The 19,558-nt window shown below is 51.1% G+C and overlaps 1 protein-coding gene across 5 annotated transcripts in view; it reads right to left on the minus strand.

Annotated features, from left to right (window-relative positions):
- LIG3 (DNA ligase 3) overlaps window positions 1-19,558 on the minus strand; it is a 21,667-nt gene continuing 2,109 nt past the window's right edge. For 2 of the 5 annotated variants that reach the window (XM_088828678.1, XM_088828679.1), the window contains exons 2-20: window positions 18,712-19,262; window positions 16,339-16,482; window positions 13,106-13,315; window positions 12,371-12,522; window positions 11,397-11,563; window positions 11,213-11,290; window positions 10,500-10,668; window positions 8,992-9,147; window positions 7,463-7,594; window positions 7,001-7,080; window positions 5,964-6,051; window positions 5,248-5,325; window positions 4,881-5,004; window positions 4,168-4,310; window positions 3,755-3,829; window positions 3,104-3,250; window positions 2,429-2,636; window positions 1,950-2,032; window positions 1-765 (exon numbers count right to left, since the gene is read on the minus strand). In XM_088828678.1, coding sequence (XP_088684804.1) covers window positions 532-765; window positions 1,950-2,032; window positions 2,429-2,636; window positions 3,104-3,250; window positions 3,755-3,829; window positions 4,168-4,310; window positions 4,881-5,004; window positions 5,248-5,325; window positions 5,964-6,051; window positions 7,001-7,080; window positions 7,463-7,594; window positions 8,992-9,147; window positions 10,500-10,668; window positions 11,213-11,290; window positions 11,397-11,563; window positions 12,371-12,522; window positions 13,106-13,315; window positions 16,339-16,482; window positions 18,712-19,258 — 3,015 coding nt within the window. In that variant the 5' untranslated portion in view covers window positions 19,259-19,262 and the 3' untranslated portion in view covers window positions 1-531. Of the gene's footprint in view, window positions 766-794; window positions 1,790-1,949; window positions 2,033-2,428; window positions 2,637-3,103; window positions 3,251-3,754; window positions 3,830-4,167; window positions 4,311-4,880; window positions 5,005-5,247; window positions 5,326-5,963; window positions 6,052-7,000; window positions 7,081-7,462; window positions 7,595-8,991; window positions 9,148-10,499; window positions 10,669-11,212; window positions 11,291-11,396; window positions 11,564-12,370; window positions 12,523-13,105; window positions 13,316-16,338; window positions 16,483-18,711; window positions 19,263-19,558 lie in introns of those variants that run through there. The other 3 variants (XM_055401168.2, XM_055401174.2, XM_088828680.1) reach the window with 3 other exon arrangements.

A 19,558-nucleotide genomic window follows, 5' to 3' on the forward strand; every position in this document is an offset into this window, starting at 1 on the left:
GAAGTGAGACATAAAAATCTATTTTGCTTTCTTTCAGATGCAATTTCATTCCTGCCAAAAATGGCCAGGCTGAATACAAGTTTTGCCCACTATAAGCATTTCTGAGAATACTCTTTTAAATACAACTTTAAAAGGAGCCTGGAGGTAGAAAGGGAACTTCAACAGCCAGCCTCCCCTCCATTCCTTAATCACTAGAATTATAGGTGGTGTTTGGGGAAGGACACAGATAACTTTGAAAGGGTTCCGTTTTTTTTTTTTTTTTAAAAAGCTTATTTTCAAAGGGAAAAAAAAGGTCAAAACCAGCACCCAGGTCTGAAAGACCTATGTAAACTGGCAGGAGAACCTGACTTCAGTGGTGGTACTTGCTCCAGTCCGGAAGACAGCACGTGTGGCTGGTGGGCTCTGGAAGATGCATAGCTTGGAGAAGAGCAGCCCTCACCCTGGGTTCGTCCAGCGCCCGCCCGGCCAGCCGGCGCCCAGTCCAGAAGCAGTGCAGGGGCAGTACACCCGAGGGAGGGGCAGGCAGCAGTCCTAGCAGGGAGCCACCAGCCTCCGTTTCCGGATACACGCCCAAATCCACTCTGGGGAGACCTGCTGGGCCTCGGGGTTCCTGTCCCCGCCACCCAGCATGTGTGTGGCTGAGCCCACGTCAAATTCCTGCACCAGGTCCCCATCGAATGCCACAAAGTAGCGTCTGAGGCGGCTGAAGTCTGGCGTGGAGGGCGGCAGGTAGAGCCGCACTCCAGTGAAGATGTCCAGCAGCACCTGCAAACGCACAGCAGTCAGGGCTGGGCTGGGCTGGGGCAGACGGCTCTGACCTTGCTTGGGAAGGAGCTGAGAGACGGAGACTAGCGGTCAGGACACGGGGACAGCGTTTACAGAAGAAAAGGTAATGGCCTAAAGCCCCCATCCTGGGACTTCCCTGGGTGGTCCAGTGGCTAAGACTCTGAGCTCCCAGTCCCAGAGGCCCAGGTTTGATCCCTGGTCAGGGAACTAGGTCCCACGTGCTACAAGGACAGACCCTGTGTGCACAACTAAGATCTGGTGCAGCCAAGATAAAAAACCCAAAACCCCCATCCTCCGGCCACTCCAGGTTACGCATGACCGACACGCCTTTCCATCCTTGCTGAGAGGAAAAGGGCGAGGGGACGGGTCCCCACGAGTGACCTGGAAAAGGGGAAGCACACGTCTCAAGAACCACCCAAGGGCTGGTGGGCAGGGCCTGTGGGGCTTGGAGTGATGCTGCCCAACCCACGAGCAGTCCTGTGCGCGCGCTGAGGGGCCAGGAGCCCCACTCGTGACTGATGGGTTCCAGGGCTTCAGGTAGGGGAAAGACAGCAAGGTCTTCTGGGTGCCATGGTGACTGGGTTCAGGGCCTGGGCGTCGTAACCTCCATGCTGACTGCCGGGGGTGGGGGTGGCACAGCCTCCCTGCCATGACCAGATGCCGACACCTCTTCTCTGCCTCTGAGCCATCAGCGCCTCCAGGGAGGAACCGAGTCACTGGCCTTGCTAAGTGCTCACTAGCGGTTGTCAAACCAAACTGACAACGGAGTATGAGAGGAGAGGAGGACGGTCACTGCACCAGCGTCCTCTCCCGCTCCTCACTGGCTGGCCCTGTTCACAAACTCACACGGCTGCACTCCCACACCCAGGCTGGGCTTTCTCCCCTTTAATGTCAACTGGGATTTGGGACCGGCAGCTGGGTGGGTCCCTGCAGCCTACCGGCTGTTCTATCTCCTGCCTGTGGGCACAGCTCTCCTTCCTCTCTGCTTGCTGGCTGGCCGCCTCTGCAAGGCAACAAGAGGGCACAGGGTGGAGCCAGCGGACTGCAGCCCTGCCCGAGCAGGGGAGCCGCAGGAGGGCGGGGGGTGGGCAGCCTGCCCACACCTTGTCCATTGCTCAGCGTCCAAGTACAAAGGGCTGGGCACGCGGGGCGCTCGCCCTCACCTTGGCTTGGCACGGGGTCGCATCAGGAGCCTTCCGCTTCACTCCCACTCTCACAGAGGAGGGCTTTGCAGCTGGCAGGTTGCCTGCAGGTGAGAGCTGAGGGTGAGAACCAAGAAGAGGGCAGAAGCGGTGATAATGGTCCCTGAAGTCAGGGGAGCTAAGAGAAGGGCAGGCCCCTCTGCTATCAGCACGGGTGAGACAGGAAGGGCTGTCCGCTGAGCCCTGAGCTCAGAGGCGGCTCATCCCCAGCTCCCATGGGCTCTCGGGGGCTCTGTCTGTCAGGTGTGCAGAGCAGGAGGGTAACCTGCAGATCAGCGGCTGGCTGTCAGATGCGCACACAGCAGGAATGCAGCCAACACCAGCTACAGTGGACAGGGGGTCCCAGGACCTCAGGGCTGGGCGGGGAAGCGAGGTCCCTGTCCTGGGTCCCCATCCCCATGTCCACTCCTCAGTGCCCCAGCCCCTCGCTCCCTCCTTACCACCTCTGCTGGTGCAGCCGCCCGGCTTGCCCCCAGCCTTCTTGGCGCTGGTGGGAGGCTGCCTGGGGGAGGCTCTTGGGGCCTTGTGAGGCACAGCTGGCCCTGAGGGGCCCTCGTTCTCCCCGCTGCTGCCTCCTGTGGCAGAGCTCCCCTCGTCCCCGGCCGTTATGGCGAAGGCCGCCCGCTCCTTGGACAGTTGGTACAGCTCCTGAGAGGGGGAGAATGTCATGTTATCCCTCCTGTCCCAGCCTTGGGGCTCAGGCAATCTGTGTGGTCTAGTTTAGGTGCCTGGGCTGAGGAAAATGAGGGGAGGAGGACACAGCAGGCAAAGGGAGCTGGCTTCTCGGTGCTTTTCTAGCTCTGGCCCTGTTTCTGGAGTAATCTGCACAGATCACTGTTCTCTGTTCCCCAGTTCTTCTCAGCAACATGGAGCCTGAAGCCTGGGGGGCAAGTCCTCCCCAGGAGGCTGTGAGACAGGGCCCAGGGCTGCCCAGGGGGCCTGATGCAGGCAGAGCTCTCTCCTGGGGGATGTGCTGCTCTCCCTTTCTAGTAACTGCCCTCCTGGCCCCTCTCAGCACGCTGGAGAAAGGAGAAGATGAGGACGCAGGAGGTCAGGTGCCCTGGGTGCCAGAGCTGGGCAAGGGGGGAACAGGACACACGTGCAGTCGCTGGCACCTTGAGTTGGGGGAGGTTCGTGGCGGACTTCCAGTCCTTATCATCACGGATTCGGGTGCAGCGAGGGAATCGGATGGAGATCCCATCGGCTGTGTGAGCCTCAGATTTCGAGAATTCAGCCCCTGTGATCTCCCACACGGCAGCTTTCTGTCAGGAGAAGTCAGGTCATTCACTGGTTAAGTAGGAAACACCTTCCAATCATGTAAAAGCAATGCTGATGCTGCTGTTTAGTTGCTCAGTCATGTCTGACTTTGAGACCCCACAGACTGCAGCCCGCCAGGCTCCTCTGTCCATGGGATTCTCCTGACAAGAATACTGGAGTAGGTTGCCATTTCCTCCTCCAGGAGAGCTTCCTGACCCAGGGCCTGAAGCTGTGTCTCCTGCTTGACAGGCGGATTCTTTACCACTGAGCCTCACCTGGAAGCCCAGCTGAAAGCAACAGAGCACGATTAAAACAGTGGGTGACGAGGAAGGAGAAGCCCTCCTGTCTAGTGAGGATGGCCCCTCAGGGTTGACTGGTCTTCTCTGCGCCCGTCACCTGGCTCCCCATCCGGGGGTGGAGTGTCAGTGATGCTGAGGTGACGTCTGTGGCACTAGAGAATGCACAAGCTCATTCTGGGGGCTGGAGGACCCCAGGCCACGGGACAATACCTTTGGGTCTGGAACGATGAAGTCAGGGTAGTAGATCTTATTGATTTTCAGCCAGGTGGGTATCTTGCTGGGATCCTAGAGGAGAAAAGATGCTGTCCTGGGCTGTTGCCAAAACAGGACTTAAACGCGCTCTGGGTCACAGGTTTTTGAGAAGAGGTGACTTATCACAAAAGGCTGCCCCTCACCCCTGGCATCCTCCCTGCCCAGAGAGGCTGTGGCCTGGAGGGCACAAAGGCCACTTTCCGCAGGGTCGGTCCTCAGAGGATCTGAGGGCCTAACACTGCTCCTGTGCAAGCAGCAGCTCTCTTTTCTGTGGGGAAAGGCAAGCGAGACCTACAGCGTCCCCCACGCCCTGCAACACCGCCCGTCTCAGAAATGGCGTCTGGTCCAGAGGCCGGGGCCCCGGGCCCCACCTTGCTGATCTTCACCATGTCCAGGTCTGTCTGCAGGCGGGCGAGCGTCGCGTCGTCGTGGCCCCCTGCACACTTGGTAACCGTGCACCACTTCTGGCTGCCCGGGTCATAGCAGCCCATGAGGAAGATGGACATCATGCCACCTGCGGGGGAGGGACTGGGTTGGCGGTGGGGGCACCCGTCGGCCCTGTGAGAGGCAGCCTGCAGAGGAAGGGCTCAGGCCTCGGCGTCAGAGCCCTGGGGATCACCTCCTGGATCCACTTCTTACTAGCCGTGTGAGGGCAGCCTTTTTGAGTCCCGACTTCAGTGGATTTGGGACAATCACACTGAATGCTGGACTAAAAGGAATTGAATAGCGCCTGGCACCCAGAAAAAGATGCCACGAGTACTAGTTCCTCAGACCCCAGCTTCCCCTCCAGTTAGGAAATGGAGATTTTCCCTGAGGAGAAAGCCACCAGGCCTTGGAGAACAGTGGCTGGAGTCTTTTTGGGCAGGCGAGCTCAGGGCACTCTCGCCTGACCTCTCCCTGCCTGGGTCTGCAGCGCTTCCTGTTCCTGCCTGAGGCGGCATGCATGAGGTCGGGGCAGCTAAGCCAGAGCTCTGGACATCACGACTGGCCGTGCTAGCACGTCCAGCCAGGAAAAAGGCCGGCCTATGCCTTGAGTGGTGCCTTTCGAAGAAGCACCACTCCAGGCGCCAGAGGCCACCCTGACCTTTGCTCCCTTGCCCGTAGAAGGCCCCGAGCACCACCAGGTCAGCTGTGTCGGCCATGGCGCCCTCGTTCAGGTAGTCTTTCTTCACTTTCAGCCAGTGGCGTTTCCCAGGCTCGTATGTACCCTGCGGGGAAGCGAGAGAGACCACAAATGAGAACGGAGGCTCTGCGAGGGTGGGCTTTTCCCCTGCTCCCAAGACACCCTGATCTGTTGCAGTGCCCTCCCACTCCATCAGGGCACTTCAGGAGACAAACACAAACCCAGCCTTTAGATCGAGAATCCAGCAACGGTACCCCCCAAGCACCTCAAACTGCCACAGCCACGTCCTGGCCAGGGCGGAAGAAAGCAAAGGACGTGACCATCTTACCTTCACGTCCTTCAGCACCAGCCCTTCCAGCCCCTCTCGGATCACCCTGTTGATCATGTCCACCAAGTCGGAAGCTTTCTGAGGGAGAGCAGGAGAGACACTCAGACTGATGTGAGAACAGAGAGGGGCTACGGAGGCGAGGCGGAGGCGGGTCCTTCTCACACACTAGCAAAGTGCCTGCTGGAAACACCCTGACTTGAATACAAGGAACAAAAGGGCCAGCAGAGTAGGGACCAACCAGAGAGCTGCTTCAGTAGTGACTCTGGGCGCCCACCTGGGAAGGACCCTTCACGCCCTGCCCTCCCAGGTGGGGACTATCACACGAACACCGGCAGCGCCTGTCTTACTGTGCTTTGCTTTACCACATTTTGCAGATTCTGTGTTTTTTTTTTTTACAAAATGTTGTCAGATAATGGTAAGCATTTTTTACTAGCGTTTTTTAGACATAATGCTATTGCACAACTAACAGAGTATTTATGTAACTTTTCTATATATTGGGAATTCATAAGTTACGTGACTTATTTTCTCGTGATACTGCTTTACTGCGATGGTCTAGAACCAAACCCACAATATCTCCAAGGTCTGCTTGTATCCACATCAGCCTCCCTCTTAAGAAAATAACTAATACTCATTCTCCCAACCACGTCTGACCCATGGGGCGCTCTGCTCTGCTTTCAAATCATGAGGACACCGCCGAGGGTGGGATCCTCACTCACTGTGACTTTCTTCATTTCTGAGAACATGATCCGGTTGGGAATTTCCACCATGTTGTCATGAAGAAGCTTTCGCCGCTCACACAGAGGCCTGAGGAGGACAGGAGAGCTGCGGTCAGGCCAGGATGCTTCCCCCACCCCCCGAGAGTTCTGAGGAGAGATGCGACAAGGTTGGACTGGTTTCCTGAGAGGTCCGCCATGGCTCCGGGCCCTCGTGTCTATCACTTCTGCCTGCCCAGGGTGACCAGGGCTCCATCGGGACCAAAGACGGACGGTATGAGCCGTGGCACAGAGTTACTTCGTTGTTGTAGGCCCTGTCTCTACATGATCAGCCCAGACAGGCTGTATAAACTCTGGTCCCCTTTGAAAAATAACCCTGACTCTCCTTTGCTGTACCCTGTCTCACTCCAGGCCCCAGGCGGGCTGTGCTTGGGTCAGCAGGCTGACAGGCTTCAGGACCTCAAGCCCAAACCCCAGCTCCTACCCTGGCAGTTCTGTCTCCATCTCCCTCCCCCTCCATACTCAGGGCTGGGGTGGGGGTGGGCATGGGGGCAGTGATGCCTCTCTAAGGGAGGAGGGGGCCAAAATGGTTTCTGGGACTTAAGAGGTCAAGACTGCGAGTTATCCCAAAGGTGGTCCCAACCACAGAGCCTGACAATCCCAAGCTTCTGGTTGTTGGCCTCTCCCAAGACTAAAGCCTCTGAACTGAAATTCATCTGCCTTATGTGCCCAGAGGTGCTTTTGAAAAAATAAACTGAAACCCTACAGCGCTCGTAGTCGGTATCTCGTCAACAGTCTGTTCCGCTGTGGTTGGTAGGGTTTCCTCTGTGACTCAAGCTTTGCGAGCTGAGATCTAGTGAACACACTGGCTCTTCCTAACACTGAATGGGGAGCCGGCTGTGCAGTAATTGTGCTCCCTCTCGGCTCCTTCCCGCCGCAGCTCCTGGGCCCAGAGGCACTTGCACCAGCCCCTTGCCCTCTCTCCTTTCCAATCTGAAGCCCCCACCTCCCTACCCAGGAATCAAAACTAGACTCCTCACCTATCCATCAAGCTGACATCATTGAAGTAGATACAATCAAAAACAAACAGGCAGACATTAGCATCCTGGAAGGCAGCTTTCTGTAAGGGAAAATGAGGCAGTCAGTACATGAGGGACAAAAATAAGAGGGCATGAAACACGGAAGAAGCAGTCCACTTTCACAGACCCTCTGAGAAGCGTGTGGCACATAACGCATGTTTGTGCTGTGAAGGCCCTGGGCCACAAGGGCACTTGGCAGACACATCCTAAGTGGAGACTGACCCAGTTATAAGCCAGGTGCCACTGCAAGGTCTTTTTATGCAAAACACAAAAACAAAACACATCTAAATTTAGGGCTAAAATCAGTACCAATTCAAAGATGAAAAGCTTGACCCTAAGTAAGCGATACATTCCTCTGCATTTGGACTGAAAACACACACTCATGCACACACTCACTCTTACTCACTGGGCCTGAGTCAGTACCTTGTGCACTCCCAGAGTCCCAAAGGGCAGTGGTTTGCCTGTCCTGTTGTCGATCAGGAGCACCTCAGAGTCCAAGATCATGCTGTGGCCCCCAGGGAAAGCCCGGGGGATGAAGTCCTTAAAGTGGGCCACCTGGAGGCAGAAGGGTCACTCAGAGGAGGGAGCCAGGACACAGAAAGCAAAAGCCAGGCCCCTGAGGGAACATGGAACACCAACATGTGCCACCCTAGCTGATGTGCAAAACAGACTTAGGTCTCGTCAGCTGGCCAGACAGGAACAGTCAGCTACGTTTCAGGACTCTGGCCCAGACCCTGGAAGGGGTCAGCTCACTTCGGGGTCAGTGTCTATAGGCTGCAGAGAATTTGCAGGAAAAAGGGAAAGACTGAAGGTGAAAATGAGGGGAAGAAGGGAGGCAGACAAACATGGAACAGAGGGAGGGCAGGTGGGCAGGTGGCATTCGTGCAGAACAGACCAGTGGGAAAAAGGATGGAAAGAGACAAGTGAACTTCTTCAGCAGCAGTGAGAAAACACAAGGAGGGTCTTCACTAATGCTCTCGAGGAGGTCGTGTTCAGCTCTCAGAAACACTCGAAACCGACGGCCTGGCCTGACTGCCCAGGTAGGCGAGTCTGGGTAAGGGTCCCCTCCGGGACTCTGAGCATCCCCTCCCCCGGGACTCTGAGCAAAGACAGAATGGGGAGCAGGGACAGGAGGGCCACCCACCCCCCAGCTACTGGGACCAGTTGTCCCAACTGCTTTTCCCTGGGCAACCCCCAAGGGCTCCCAGAGGCCCCGGGGACTGAGAGGGGCCGAGGGGCAAGGTTCTCAATGCCCCCTGATTAAGGGCAGGAGCCGGGGTCTCAGAAGCCCCCAAGGGATTGTGTTTATGTCTGAATGTAAGCCTCTGGAGGCACAGAACTTCCATCTTTTTAAAAAATGTTTCCTTAAATGCCGGATGCCCACTACCTTAGACAGTGCCCGGCATAAACCCTTGATAAATATTTGTTTAACAGGGGACTTCCCTGGTAGTCCAGTGGCCAAGACTCTGCTTCCACTGCAGTGGGCATGGGTTTGCTCCCTGGGGGGGCGGGGGGGGACTAAGATCCTGCATGCTGTGTGACACAGACAAAACATTAAAAAATTAAAAAAAAAAATCTTGAACAAATTAATGACCGACTGCCTAACAGTTCCTTGTACCTGAGCCACAACGTAGCTCAGGGGGAGCACACAGGACCTAGAAAGGCAGAGGACAAGCACGGCAAGTCGGGACCAGCTGAACTCACTGTACTGATGTCACTGCCCCTAGGCTCCATGATGGCTGACCCTCAGCTACGCTCTTGGGCTGTTCCTCCTGAGCAGACCCACATTATTGGAAGATTCCAAAAATGAATAAATCAATTCATCCTTCCATTCAACAAATACAGAACAGATTCTATTTTGCACCAGAACTGGAATGGCAATGGAACACAGGCTTTGAGATCCTTAGAGACAGGTAGAAGAAGAGTGCCGGCAGAAAGGAAGGGGTCTGTACCTTGTGTGGCAGGACGGGCTTGAGACTGCGGCTGAAGTAGCTGAAGTGGTCCCCCTTCTTATGCACCTGGACTCGCTCCCCGTCATACTTGATCTCAGAGAACATGCCGTTCGGACACTTCTTCATGGCATATTCGATGGACTTGCAGGCCTCAGCCTTGTGGATGGGGGGCGGGGGTGGGAGGGAGAAAAGCCTGGAGACTTAAGGTGCTCTTCCCAGAGAGGCGGCTCAGCAGGGACAGCACGGAGCCCAGGGCTCCTCAGCCAGAGCACATCCTCAGGGCAGGAGGGAGTGAAAAGGCTGGGCAGTGTCATATTCCGATATATTGCTTTCACTTAATGAGAAAACTGAAATTCACAGAGGTTAAGTGCCCACTTTCTATTACACAGCAAGTGAAGGGCAGGAATGAGATGTGAATCTAGACGCGACTCCAAAGCCTGGGTGCTTAACCAGTAAGCTGTGTAACCTACTGTTGCTGTTCAGTCACTCAGTTGTATCTGACTCTTGTGACCCCATGGACTGTAGCCCGCCAGGCTCCTCTGTCCATGGTGTTTCCCAGGCAAGAATACTGGAGTGGGTTGCCAATTCCTTCTCCAGGGGATGTTCCCGACCCAGGGATCAAACCTGCGTCTCCTGCATTGGTAGGTGGATTCTTTACCAATGAGCCACCAGGGAAGCCCAGTATAAGCTATGCCATGCTTCAAATGACAGACTGTGGAACAGATTCCAAAAAAATTCTTATAGAGATCAGAAAGTCTACTAATGGAGGTGACTGGTCCTGTCCCTCAAGTGGAGATCTTACTATTTTGGTGCTGGCTATCCCACCAAAGAACCCTAGACCAGGACTTCAGGGAAACACCACAAGGCTGTTTCATAAAAAAGCAGTGCACCCCACTGAAACAATACAAAGGCTGTCAGAGCAAGCATAGCAGCAGGCGTGGACTGTCCTGTTGCACAGGAAACCCATGCCAGAAAGGAAATTCCATTTATCATGAAACAAGCAGAGGCCCAAAGAGAGTTGGTCTTCATTCCTTAAGCTTCTTCTCTTTCCAGAAAAAGAAAGACCCTTAAGGTACCCTCTCACAGGAAGGCTAGCTCTGTCACCAACTCTCAGGGCTACTTTGGGGCACGTCACAGAGACTCAGGAGTTACTGCACACATCCACCAGACTTCAGGAAAGGTGACAGATGAACCGCGCAACGTAGACACTTCAGACACCATTCACGTAAGAGAACTAAGGATCAGGAGAGACTGAGGACCTCACCTAAGATCCCACAGCTGGCTCAGGGTAGAGATGCTGAGTTCTCAGGTCTTTCCACTGCTCACACTATCTCCCCTCTGCCATACTCCCCCAGGAGAAACACCCCCTGCACCTCTACTCTTCCTTCCCCCAAATCTTCCAGCCATCTTTCTCGCACGGCCTTCAGCATCATACCCTCTCAGATCTCACAGGGAAAGGTAGTAACCTCACACAGGAGCAGAAAGCAGGGTAAGAGCAATGTCCTTACCAGCATGGGCTGCACTGGGGTCATCAGAGAGGCCTGGACACTCAGAGCTCGTCTCTGGCCTGGCTCCTTCTCTACCTCCTGCTCGTTGCGGAGGACCCGCTCCACCACATCCTGCAGGTTGCGTGAGGCTTTGAAGGCTTCATAGGCATTGGGGTCTAGGGCGTCTAACCTGCCGTGGCCGACAGGAGCAAGGAAACAAACACCACTGTTCTTGACCTTATTGCTCTGGAGAGCAGCAATATGCTGCAACATATTTATGTCCAGCAACAACAGGACATAACCGCTTCCCCATATATTGGGATCTAACCACTTCCCCATAAATTGGGACCCCATGAATCCCAATATATGAGGAAGCGGTTATGTCCTATTGTCTAAAGACTTTCACAGGAGAAAAAGATCTTGGAAAACTCAGCTCTTTTGAGATACCATGCTACCTGGATGCAGCCCTAGCAAAGAGGGGGCTGGAGTGGGCAAGCAACTCACACTTATTGAACATATTTCCTACGTTTGACTCTAACAACTCTGTGAAAAGGGTACTGTTATCTCCATTTAACATGAGAAAATGGAGGCTGAACTAGGTCAACTGATGTGTCCCACAGGAAGGAAGGCGGCAGAATCAGGATTCAAACCCAAACTGGGGCTTCTAAGTCTCTGACACCAGCTGACAACACAGGAAGTGGGCAGCTTCCACCATCAGAGGACCTGGTACTTACACGTGTTTTGCACCTGAGTTCATCTTCAGATCATGCTTGATCAACCTGATGATGCACTTAAGGTCATTGGCTGTACACCTAGAGGGATGAGGTATATTCAACTTAAAAAGCTCTGGACTCCCAAACCTTCCTCCCCTAGTGATTCCATCTCCCCAGGCCCATCCCCAGTGGGCAGTGCCCCCACCTGGAGGCGATCTCCTGCAGGGCCTGTTGCTGCTCGTCCTCCTTAGTGAGCTTGGAGAGCCGCAGGAGGAATTCATCCACCTCCTGGATGGTGAGGAGGCTCTTGGCAGCTGGAGGGAAAGACTTGCTCTGCTCAAAGAAGACTCTGATTGTCTCTGACACGTCACCCTGTCTCCAAAAACCAAAATACCATGCAGCAACCCCCAGGTGGCCATGTGTAACCCCCAAGACCTCATGACTACAGGTGAATGAGAGATTTCAATCACCGCTCCTGTCTGAAACTCACAAATATCGACTTCACAGATTAGAGAACCTATCCCACCCACAGCTCCTGGAAAGGGCAGCTCCATCCACCACAGGATCTGGCCTCCTGCCTAAGCTGAGAAGTGATGTAAGAACTAATGCAGGGCCAAGCCAATGTGAGTCCTCTTAGAATCTGAACTATGAGACAGACACAGTCATCAGATCACAGGGGTGTTTGGACAGCAACTTTCTAGGTGTCAAGGCTGGAGACATGAACAAACCAAAACTGAATGGCAGGCCCAAGTTATAAGGGAAATAAAGCTAGGAAAAAACAGGGTCCAGAGGAAATTCCCTGCCAGTGGCTAAGACGCTGAGCTTCCAACGCAGGGGTCACAGGTTCGATCCCTTTTGGGGAACTAGGATCCTATTAATACATGCCACGGTGAGGTCAAATAAAGGTCTAGAACAAGAGCCCCTGGAGAGAGAGTGGGAAGTCTAAGATCCACCCTCAAAGTCTAGGTCTTTCTCTCAGGCTCAGCAGTAATGTAAGTCCAGTCTTCAGAACCTTGTGAAACAGCTGTAGCCTCCCATTCAACTCCTCTCATAATAAAGCTTGCTCAAGTGGGTTTCAGTTTTCTGAAACAGTATGTGCTCCACCAGGAAAAAAAGAGTGCAGGTGACTGGCTCAGCAGAACCCCACTTGGAATCCACCTACCCTCCCCTTTCTCTGACCTGCTCTAGGTCTCGTGTCATGTCATCTGAGTTGCAGTTAAAAATGCGGCTGAAAAGCTTCACAATCTGCTTATCATTCAAGTTGTAAACACTCTTAATAACACCCGGCAGCAGCAGCTTCACTGTTAGGTACACGTCACCGTGGAAACCATCTGGAGGAGACAGAAGAAAGAAACCTTTCTTGAGACATGGAGGTTAAACAAATAAATACATAAACTCAAAGAACCAAAAGAGATGTCTGCATTTTGCCCTCACTGCACAGGCCCTCAGGGGAGGGTGTGTGTTTCACCACGGCAGCAGAGGCCATGGCATTCGGCAGCTGGGGGTCTGTGTGTCTGCCTCCCCGCTAGCCCCTTGATGAACTCCTGCGGGGCAGAGCCGTGACTTTCACTGTCGTGTTCCCAGGGATGGGCACATCACAGATGTTCAGTGATCATTTGTTAGACGAAGGAACACAGCTGGGAGATTCTATTCCAAGCTGTGTAAGTGGCTCACAAAACCCAAATCAAACATGAGAGTGAATTTTCCTTTTGGTCAAATTGGATAGGTTCTTCCGGCCTCCTAGGGGGCAGAGTAAGGAAGGAAGAAAGATGCCCATGTGTTTGGAATAGATCTGGCTACACACTGAATTTCAAGACAGCAATATAGCAGAGTGTTAAACCAAGCACATGCCCATGAAGCTGGCCATGGCTCTGAGCTCTTGAGAGAAGCCCATCCAGCATGCGCGAGGCCCACCTCCTGCTGAGCCTTTCTGAAGGAAGTCCTGGATGATCTGGGTTTTCGTGTTGTAGCTAGGATTTTCAGCCACCATGGCACACAACTTCCGAAACTCACGCAGCAGACAATCCTTGTGTTTCGGGTCACATTTGCTTGAGGACAGACTTGTCTTAGGAGTCTTAGGGGTAGGGCTGGAGTGGGCTTCCCCAGAGTTGTTGGGCTTGGCTGCTGGAGACAGAAAAAGGGAGAGATGATTCCTTTTGGATTCCTGAAAAGGAAGCAAGAGAAACTAACAGGCACTCTGCTGGTTCTCTATGCATAGCTTAGAGGTCAAGTAATTTCCTCAAATCTTACAGCTATTAAGAGTAAAGAAACAACCGCCTCACACTGAAGCAAAGGACCAGCCGATATGTATTTCTTTATATGAGTGCTTACTGAAGATCAAGGGCCATTTTCAAGCCAAGAGTAGTCAGCACAATCTCAGAGCAATTGTAAAGCCGAACCCGGAAAAGTTGGAATCAGGAAGGAAAAAGAAATCAAAGGACACCTTAGTTACTCTGAAACTACTTCTACTGCAGATTGTTGGAACTGGAAGAAGCCTTAAAGATGATCTAGTTCAACCTCTTATTGGTAACGAGACCAAGGCCTGAGGAGAGAAGCATTCCCAGAAACTTGCCACTAGCCCCCTGCCCCTCCCCACCACCCCCATCACCACTTTTTCTTCTTTCTTCTTGTAAAAACATTCTTTCCCCCGTGGCTCAGTGGTAAAGAATCTGCCTGCAATGCAGGAGATTTGCAGGAGACGTGGGTTCAATCCCTAGGTCAGAAGGGACTCCCTGGAGAAGGAAATGGCAACCCGTCCCAGTGTTCTTGTCTGGAAATCCCTGTGGACAGAGGAACCCGGCAGGCTACAGTCTATGGGGTCACAAAGAGTTAAGACGCGATGGAGCAACTAACAACAACAATAACAAAAAGCTCTAGATTTGGAACTTCCCTGGTGGTCCTGTGGCTAAGACTCTGTGTTCCCAGTGCAGGGGCTCAGGTTTGATCCCTGGCCAGGGAACTAGATCCCACAGGCTGCAACTAAGACCAACACAGACAAATAAATAAAAATTTTAAAAAAGGTAGGCAACAAGGAGGACTTTTCTCCAGACACCCCAAACAACTCTCAAGTGATCCTCTGTTACCTCCTTGTGACCATTTACAAAGTAAGTTTCATCCTGAAAGCTTACAGCAGACAGCCATTACCACGCTGTCTGTTGATGTAAGTGTCTTCGTGCCTGGGGTTTGTAAATTAGAAATCTATCCTCATCTCTGACCTGGCATTTAAAGAGGACTTTAAGGGACAAAATCTCCAAAGTGTCACTGTTCGGTAGCTTGAAAGAAATGGAACATCCGCCTTCCCTGAAAATCCCTCCCGAGAACCAGGCTCTTCCAGAAATACACTGCCCTTACTGTCACCTGAACTCTTCCATATTTCTATCTTTGGCTGACCACTAGGCAAAAACCAAGCAAACCTCAGAGTTTAAAAATGATAAAAAATCGTACAGTCAGGCACTGTTTTTGCAACTTTCTCTTCTTTATTCCTGGTGAGACACTGTGGGGTCCACAAGGCAGGTATTGCCATTCCCACTTCACAGATGACGCCACAGAGGCTCAGACAAGGACCCAGGTCAGCTGACCTCAAGTCCAGGCTTCTTTTACTCATACAGAGCAGTCTTCTCGAACAACTTCTGAGCTCCTGAGTTTTGACTTTATTTTCTTTAGCTGAGGCAGTCACAAGAACGTCTCCAAATAAAAGAGGTAACAAGTTGGAGGATAAAAAAGCACAGATGTTGAAGTTAAACAGGCTTCACTGTAACTATCAGAAACTCCATAATGATGTTGAGCATTGGTTTTCTCATTCATAAAATGGGCCTAATTAAAGTACTCCCCAACGTTAAATGAAGAACAAATGAAACCACACATGCAAAAGCCCCCAGCCCAATGCTGTCTGCTATACAAGGACATGCAGGACATCTCCCTTCTCTACTTTCATCTCCAATTTGGGCAAGTGGAGGGATGAAATTTCTCACGATTCTTCCATTATCAAAAAGCAAGGAAGTGGGACTTCTCTGGTGGTCCAGTGGCTAATACTCCATGCTCCCAATGCAGGGGGCTGAGGTTTGATCCCTGGTCAGGGAACTGGATCCCACAGGCCACAACTAAGAGTTCAAATGCCAAAACTAAAGATGCTGCATTCCGCAGCAAAGAGGAATGATCCCGTGTGCCACAAAAAAGACCTGGCACAGACAAATAATCAAATAAATGTTAAAAAAAAAAAAACCCTAAAACCCCCAAAACAAGGAAGTAAATGGCAGGTTGCAATAATGTCTGATCCAGGTAAACTACTTCAAGGGAAAAAGTCTTGATGGAACAAACACCTTTTTACTGCAACAGAGATTAAAATACACAAAGAAATGCTATGCATCTGGGGCGATGAGAATTAGCTGGCCATTACCTCTCTGCTCAGGTGAAAAACAAATTACAGCTGACTCTTGAACAATATGGGTTTGAACTGCATGGGTCCACTCACACGCAGAGTTTTCCAACAGCAAATAAGTACTATACAACCCGCAGTTGACTGAATCCAGGGGTGCAGAACTGAGGGTGTGGTGGAAGCATACATAAAGTGGAACCTCGGATAAGGAAGGCAGACTATAAGTGACATCTGTAAGTTCAACTGCGCAGGGGATCTGGAGCCCCTAATGCCTGTGATGTTTAATAGTCAACTGTATTAAGGAGGCTAGATGGCACAGAATGGTCACTCTTAACCAGAGTACCAAATTTTGGTCTCCTAGGATACCTAAGAGTCCCTTATACTGCAAGGAGATCTAACCAGTCCATCCTAAAGGAGATCAATCCTGGATGTTCATTGGAGGGACTGATGCTAAAGCTGAAACTGCAATACTTTGGCCACCTCATGCGATGAGTTGACTCACTGGAAAAGACTCTGATGCTGGGAAAGGTTGGGGGTGGGAGGAGAAGGGGACGACGGAGAATGAGATGGCTGGATGGCATCACCGACTCTGTGGACGTGAGTTTGAGTGTACTCCGGGAGTTGGTGATGGACAGGGAGGCCTGGCGTGCTGTGATTCATGGGGTCGCGGAGAGTCGGACACGACTGAGCGACTGAACTGAACTGAACTGAACTGAGGATACCTAATTAAAAGAAGGACAGCAACAGCTCACATAGCCCTAACCTATCTTACCTGAAAAGCCAGAAAACTTCCGGGGATTGGAATTGGTCACAAATGAGGCACCTTTCACTGGAGATGCCACCTGGCCAGTGGCTGTCAACTTAGCCTGGACAACAGCTTTCTTCTTTGGTGTGCTTGTTGCCTTGGAAGACAGATCTGTAGGACCCCAAAAAGAAGGGAATATATCTTTCAGTGAAAAATCCCTGAGAAAGCTTTCAAAGACTCTATCAACTGCTCTCAGCCTGGCTAGGTAAGTTACTACTATGGTATTAACCAAAAGGTGACTGCTGGCTGGCTGGTCTTCTTGACTGGAAGTAGTAGGTATTAGGGTATTGGGGAGAGGGTGTTTTAGGGACAAAAGACCCAGTTATTCTTTACTTTTATTAGTAACTTAAATATTCATCAATACTCTCCACCCCTTATCTCACATATAACCTTCAGATTATTCAGAGGAAGTCAGAAATCATGTGTCAACAGATAAAATGTGAGGACCTCAGCTTATGGAATTAGCCCAAATTTAAAGATAAACAAGAAAGTAAAATAAAGTTGGATAAACAGAGCATGTTGATCTGGTACGTGCAGGAAAACTTGCAGCTGCTGAGTTATTTGAGCTGTGTGACAGTTTAACTCTCCCTCATATTTTTCTTCCTCTGAATGAGCTGGGTCCAGAAGTAACAAAGGTTGAAGCCAATGGCTAAGGCTAGGCAGGGCAGGAGGGGAGCTGGAAAAAAAAATGTATTAGTTTTCTCCCTAAAGTCACTTTCCTCTCAAAGAAAACGGACAGATGTCCATTTTAGTCCTCCTATACTGACTAGACGGAGAAGGCAATGGCAAGCCACTCCAGTACTATTGCCTAGAAAATCCCATGGATGGAGGAGCCTGGTAGGCTGCAGTCCATGGGGTCACTCAGTCGGATGCGACTGAGCAACCTCACTTTCACTTTTCACTTTCATGCATTGGAGAGGGAAATGGCAACCCACTCCAGTGTTCTTGCCTGGAAAATCCCAGGGACGGGGGAGCCTGGTGGGCTGCCGTCTATGGGGTTGCACAGAGTTGGACACGACTGAAGCGACTTAGCAGCAGCAGCAGCATACTGACTAGAACTAAACTGAATTGAACACATGAATATTACAAAGACATTGAAGGTCAGAAAGGACTAATTGGATTTATCAGTGTCAGATTTCTAAAATATGCATACATTTGAATACACATGTATGTGCACATACATGTATGTTTTTGTGTATATACAAACATATATCTTCCAGTTCTGTCTGCTGAAAGGGCCCAGAAGCAAGGGTATCTCATGGTACCCAGGACACAGAGCATTAACATTTTTGTCTCTAATGCCATTTCCCCCACTAACAGAAACAAGGACTCCTCAGAGAAACAGCTGATTTCACGGCTGAGATAGGTAATCCTAAGCGCAAGCATACTGTTATGCCAGAAAGCAAGGAAGTACTTTAAAACAATTTTTAAAAAGTGATCTGGACATCAAGGACAAAAACTAGCTCAAAGGGGTTCCCAACTGACCAAATATGGGACAATTTAGTATCAAATTAATAAAGTACAGGATAATGATAAGCCACCAGGAAAAAGTAGTAATCTGAGTCTATACAGAAAATAAGTTGAGAGAGAAAAGGGAGTAGTGTAGGTACTCTTTTCTTCAAAAATGTCAATGTCATAAAATAAAACAAAGACCTCGGAGATGTTCCAGATTAAAGGAGGCCAGTCTCGGCAACTCAGTGCAATACCTGATCTTGTATCAGGATTGCATACTGAAGGGAGAGAAAAGTTATAAACTGTCTGATCAACTGACAAAATACAGATGGTAAAGCATTATATTAAAGACAAATTACTGGTTGATAGCTGTATTACAGTTACGATATCCTATTCTTAAGATACACACATTGAAGTATTTAAAGGCAAAGGACCACGATGCGTGCCCAAATGGTTCTGGGGAAAAAAGTCACCTGTGTGGAAGGAGAGAGTAACAAAGAGAGCGAAAGAGTAAGCACAAACATGAGCACAAACGATACAGCAAAGAGAGCAAAACGCTAACAGCAGGTGAATCTGAGGGAAGCCCCTGGAGGTTCCGCGGTTAGGACTCCGCACCCTCACTGCTGAGGACCTGCGTTCAATCCCTGGTCACGGAACTGAAATCCCACAAGCCTCACAGCGCAGCCAGAAGAGAAAAAACAAAAGGTGAACATCAGCATTCTTTGTACTATGTACTCTTTTTATTCTTGCAACATTCCTGGGAGTTTGAAGTTATTTCTGAACAATAATCTTAAAGAAAGACAGACAAAAAGAAAGAAATTGGGCTCTACTCTCATCTCATTGCCTCTCAGAGCCAGTAAGATGAGAAAGCAGTATTCTCCACAATACCTGCAATGTGCTGACTTATCTGCTCTTTCTCATTCTCTTCCAGCTCTTCCCAGCCTTCCAGCTCGGTGAGGTCCTCAATTTTTTTTGTGGTGGCCCGGGCCCGCTCCAGTTTCTCAAACATGCATTTAATGTGGTACCACTCTTTCATATCGCCCCCAGACTCTGAAAACGGATTGGGCACCACTTTGCCAATTCGGCATACGCCCTTGACAATCTTTTCCTTGCATTTTTTGCAGCCGGCAGTGCCACGCTTGGCGTAGTCCACACAGAAGCGTTGCTCTGCCATTTCACAGGGGCCACTGTAGAGTCCCACATGCAACCCTGGCAAGAAAACAACGCAGGTGGCACGTGGTCTTAGGTTGCTTTCCCAGAAGGACGGAACGGGCTTTCTTCTCTGGAGGAGGTGGTGTCCACGAAGAACTGTCTCTGACCACTGGCCAAAGTGTCTTATGTCAGGCCGGTGATGTTGTTCTCGGAATAGACACAGTTCTTTTTTCCTGAGTGCACGGAGAGTTGGTGGGAAGAGGATCTTAAAAGCCAAAGTCATACAGCTGCATGAAAGGTGGAGAGGCAGAAAAGTGAGTTACAGAGGAGCTAGGCTTCTAATTTCCTCAAAGGCTGACATCCTAACACAATAATCCATGCTGACCAACCAAACATTTCCCAAAGTATGAAGGATTTTATTTTGGCTGCTGTCCGATCCCTGATCAGAAACCGTACTTGTGCTTCCTGCAGTGGAAGCTCGGGGTCTTAACTGTAGGACCACCAGGGAAAACCAGGTATGAAAGATTTATTGCCTACAGGACAAACAATTCCAGTACAGGAAAATTCAGTCTGCAACAGGACG

Source organism: Moschus berezovskii, chromosome 20, assembly GCF_049115385.1.
Source record: "Moschus berezovskii isolate FMDL1 chromosome 20, NW_MosBer_1.0, whole genome shotgun sequence".
NCBI classification, from domain to species: domain Eukaryota; kingdom Metazoa; phylum Chordata; class Mammalia; order Artiodactyla; family Moschidae; genus Moschus; species Moschus berezovskii.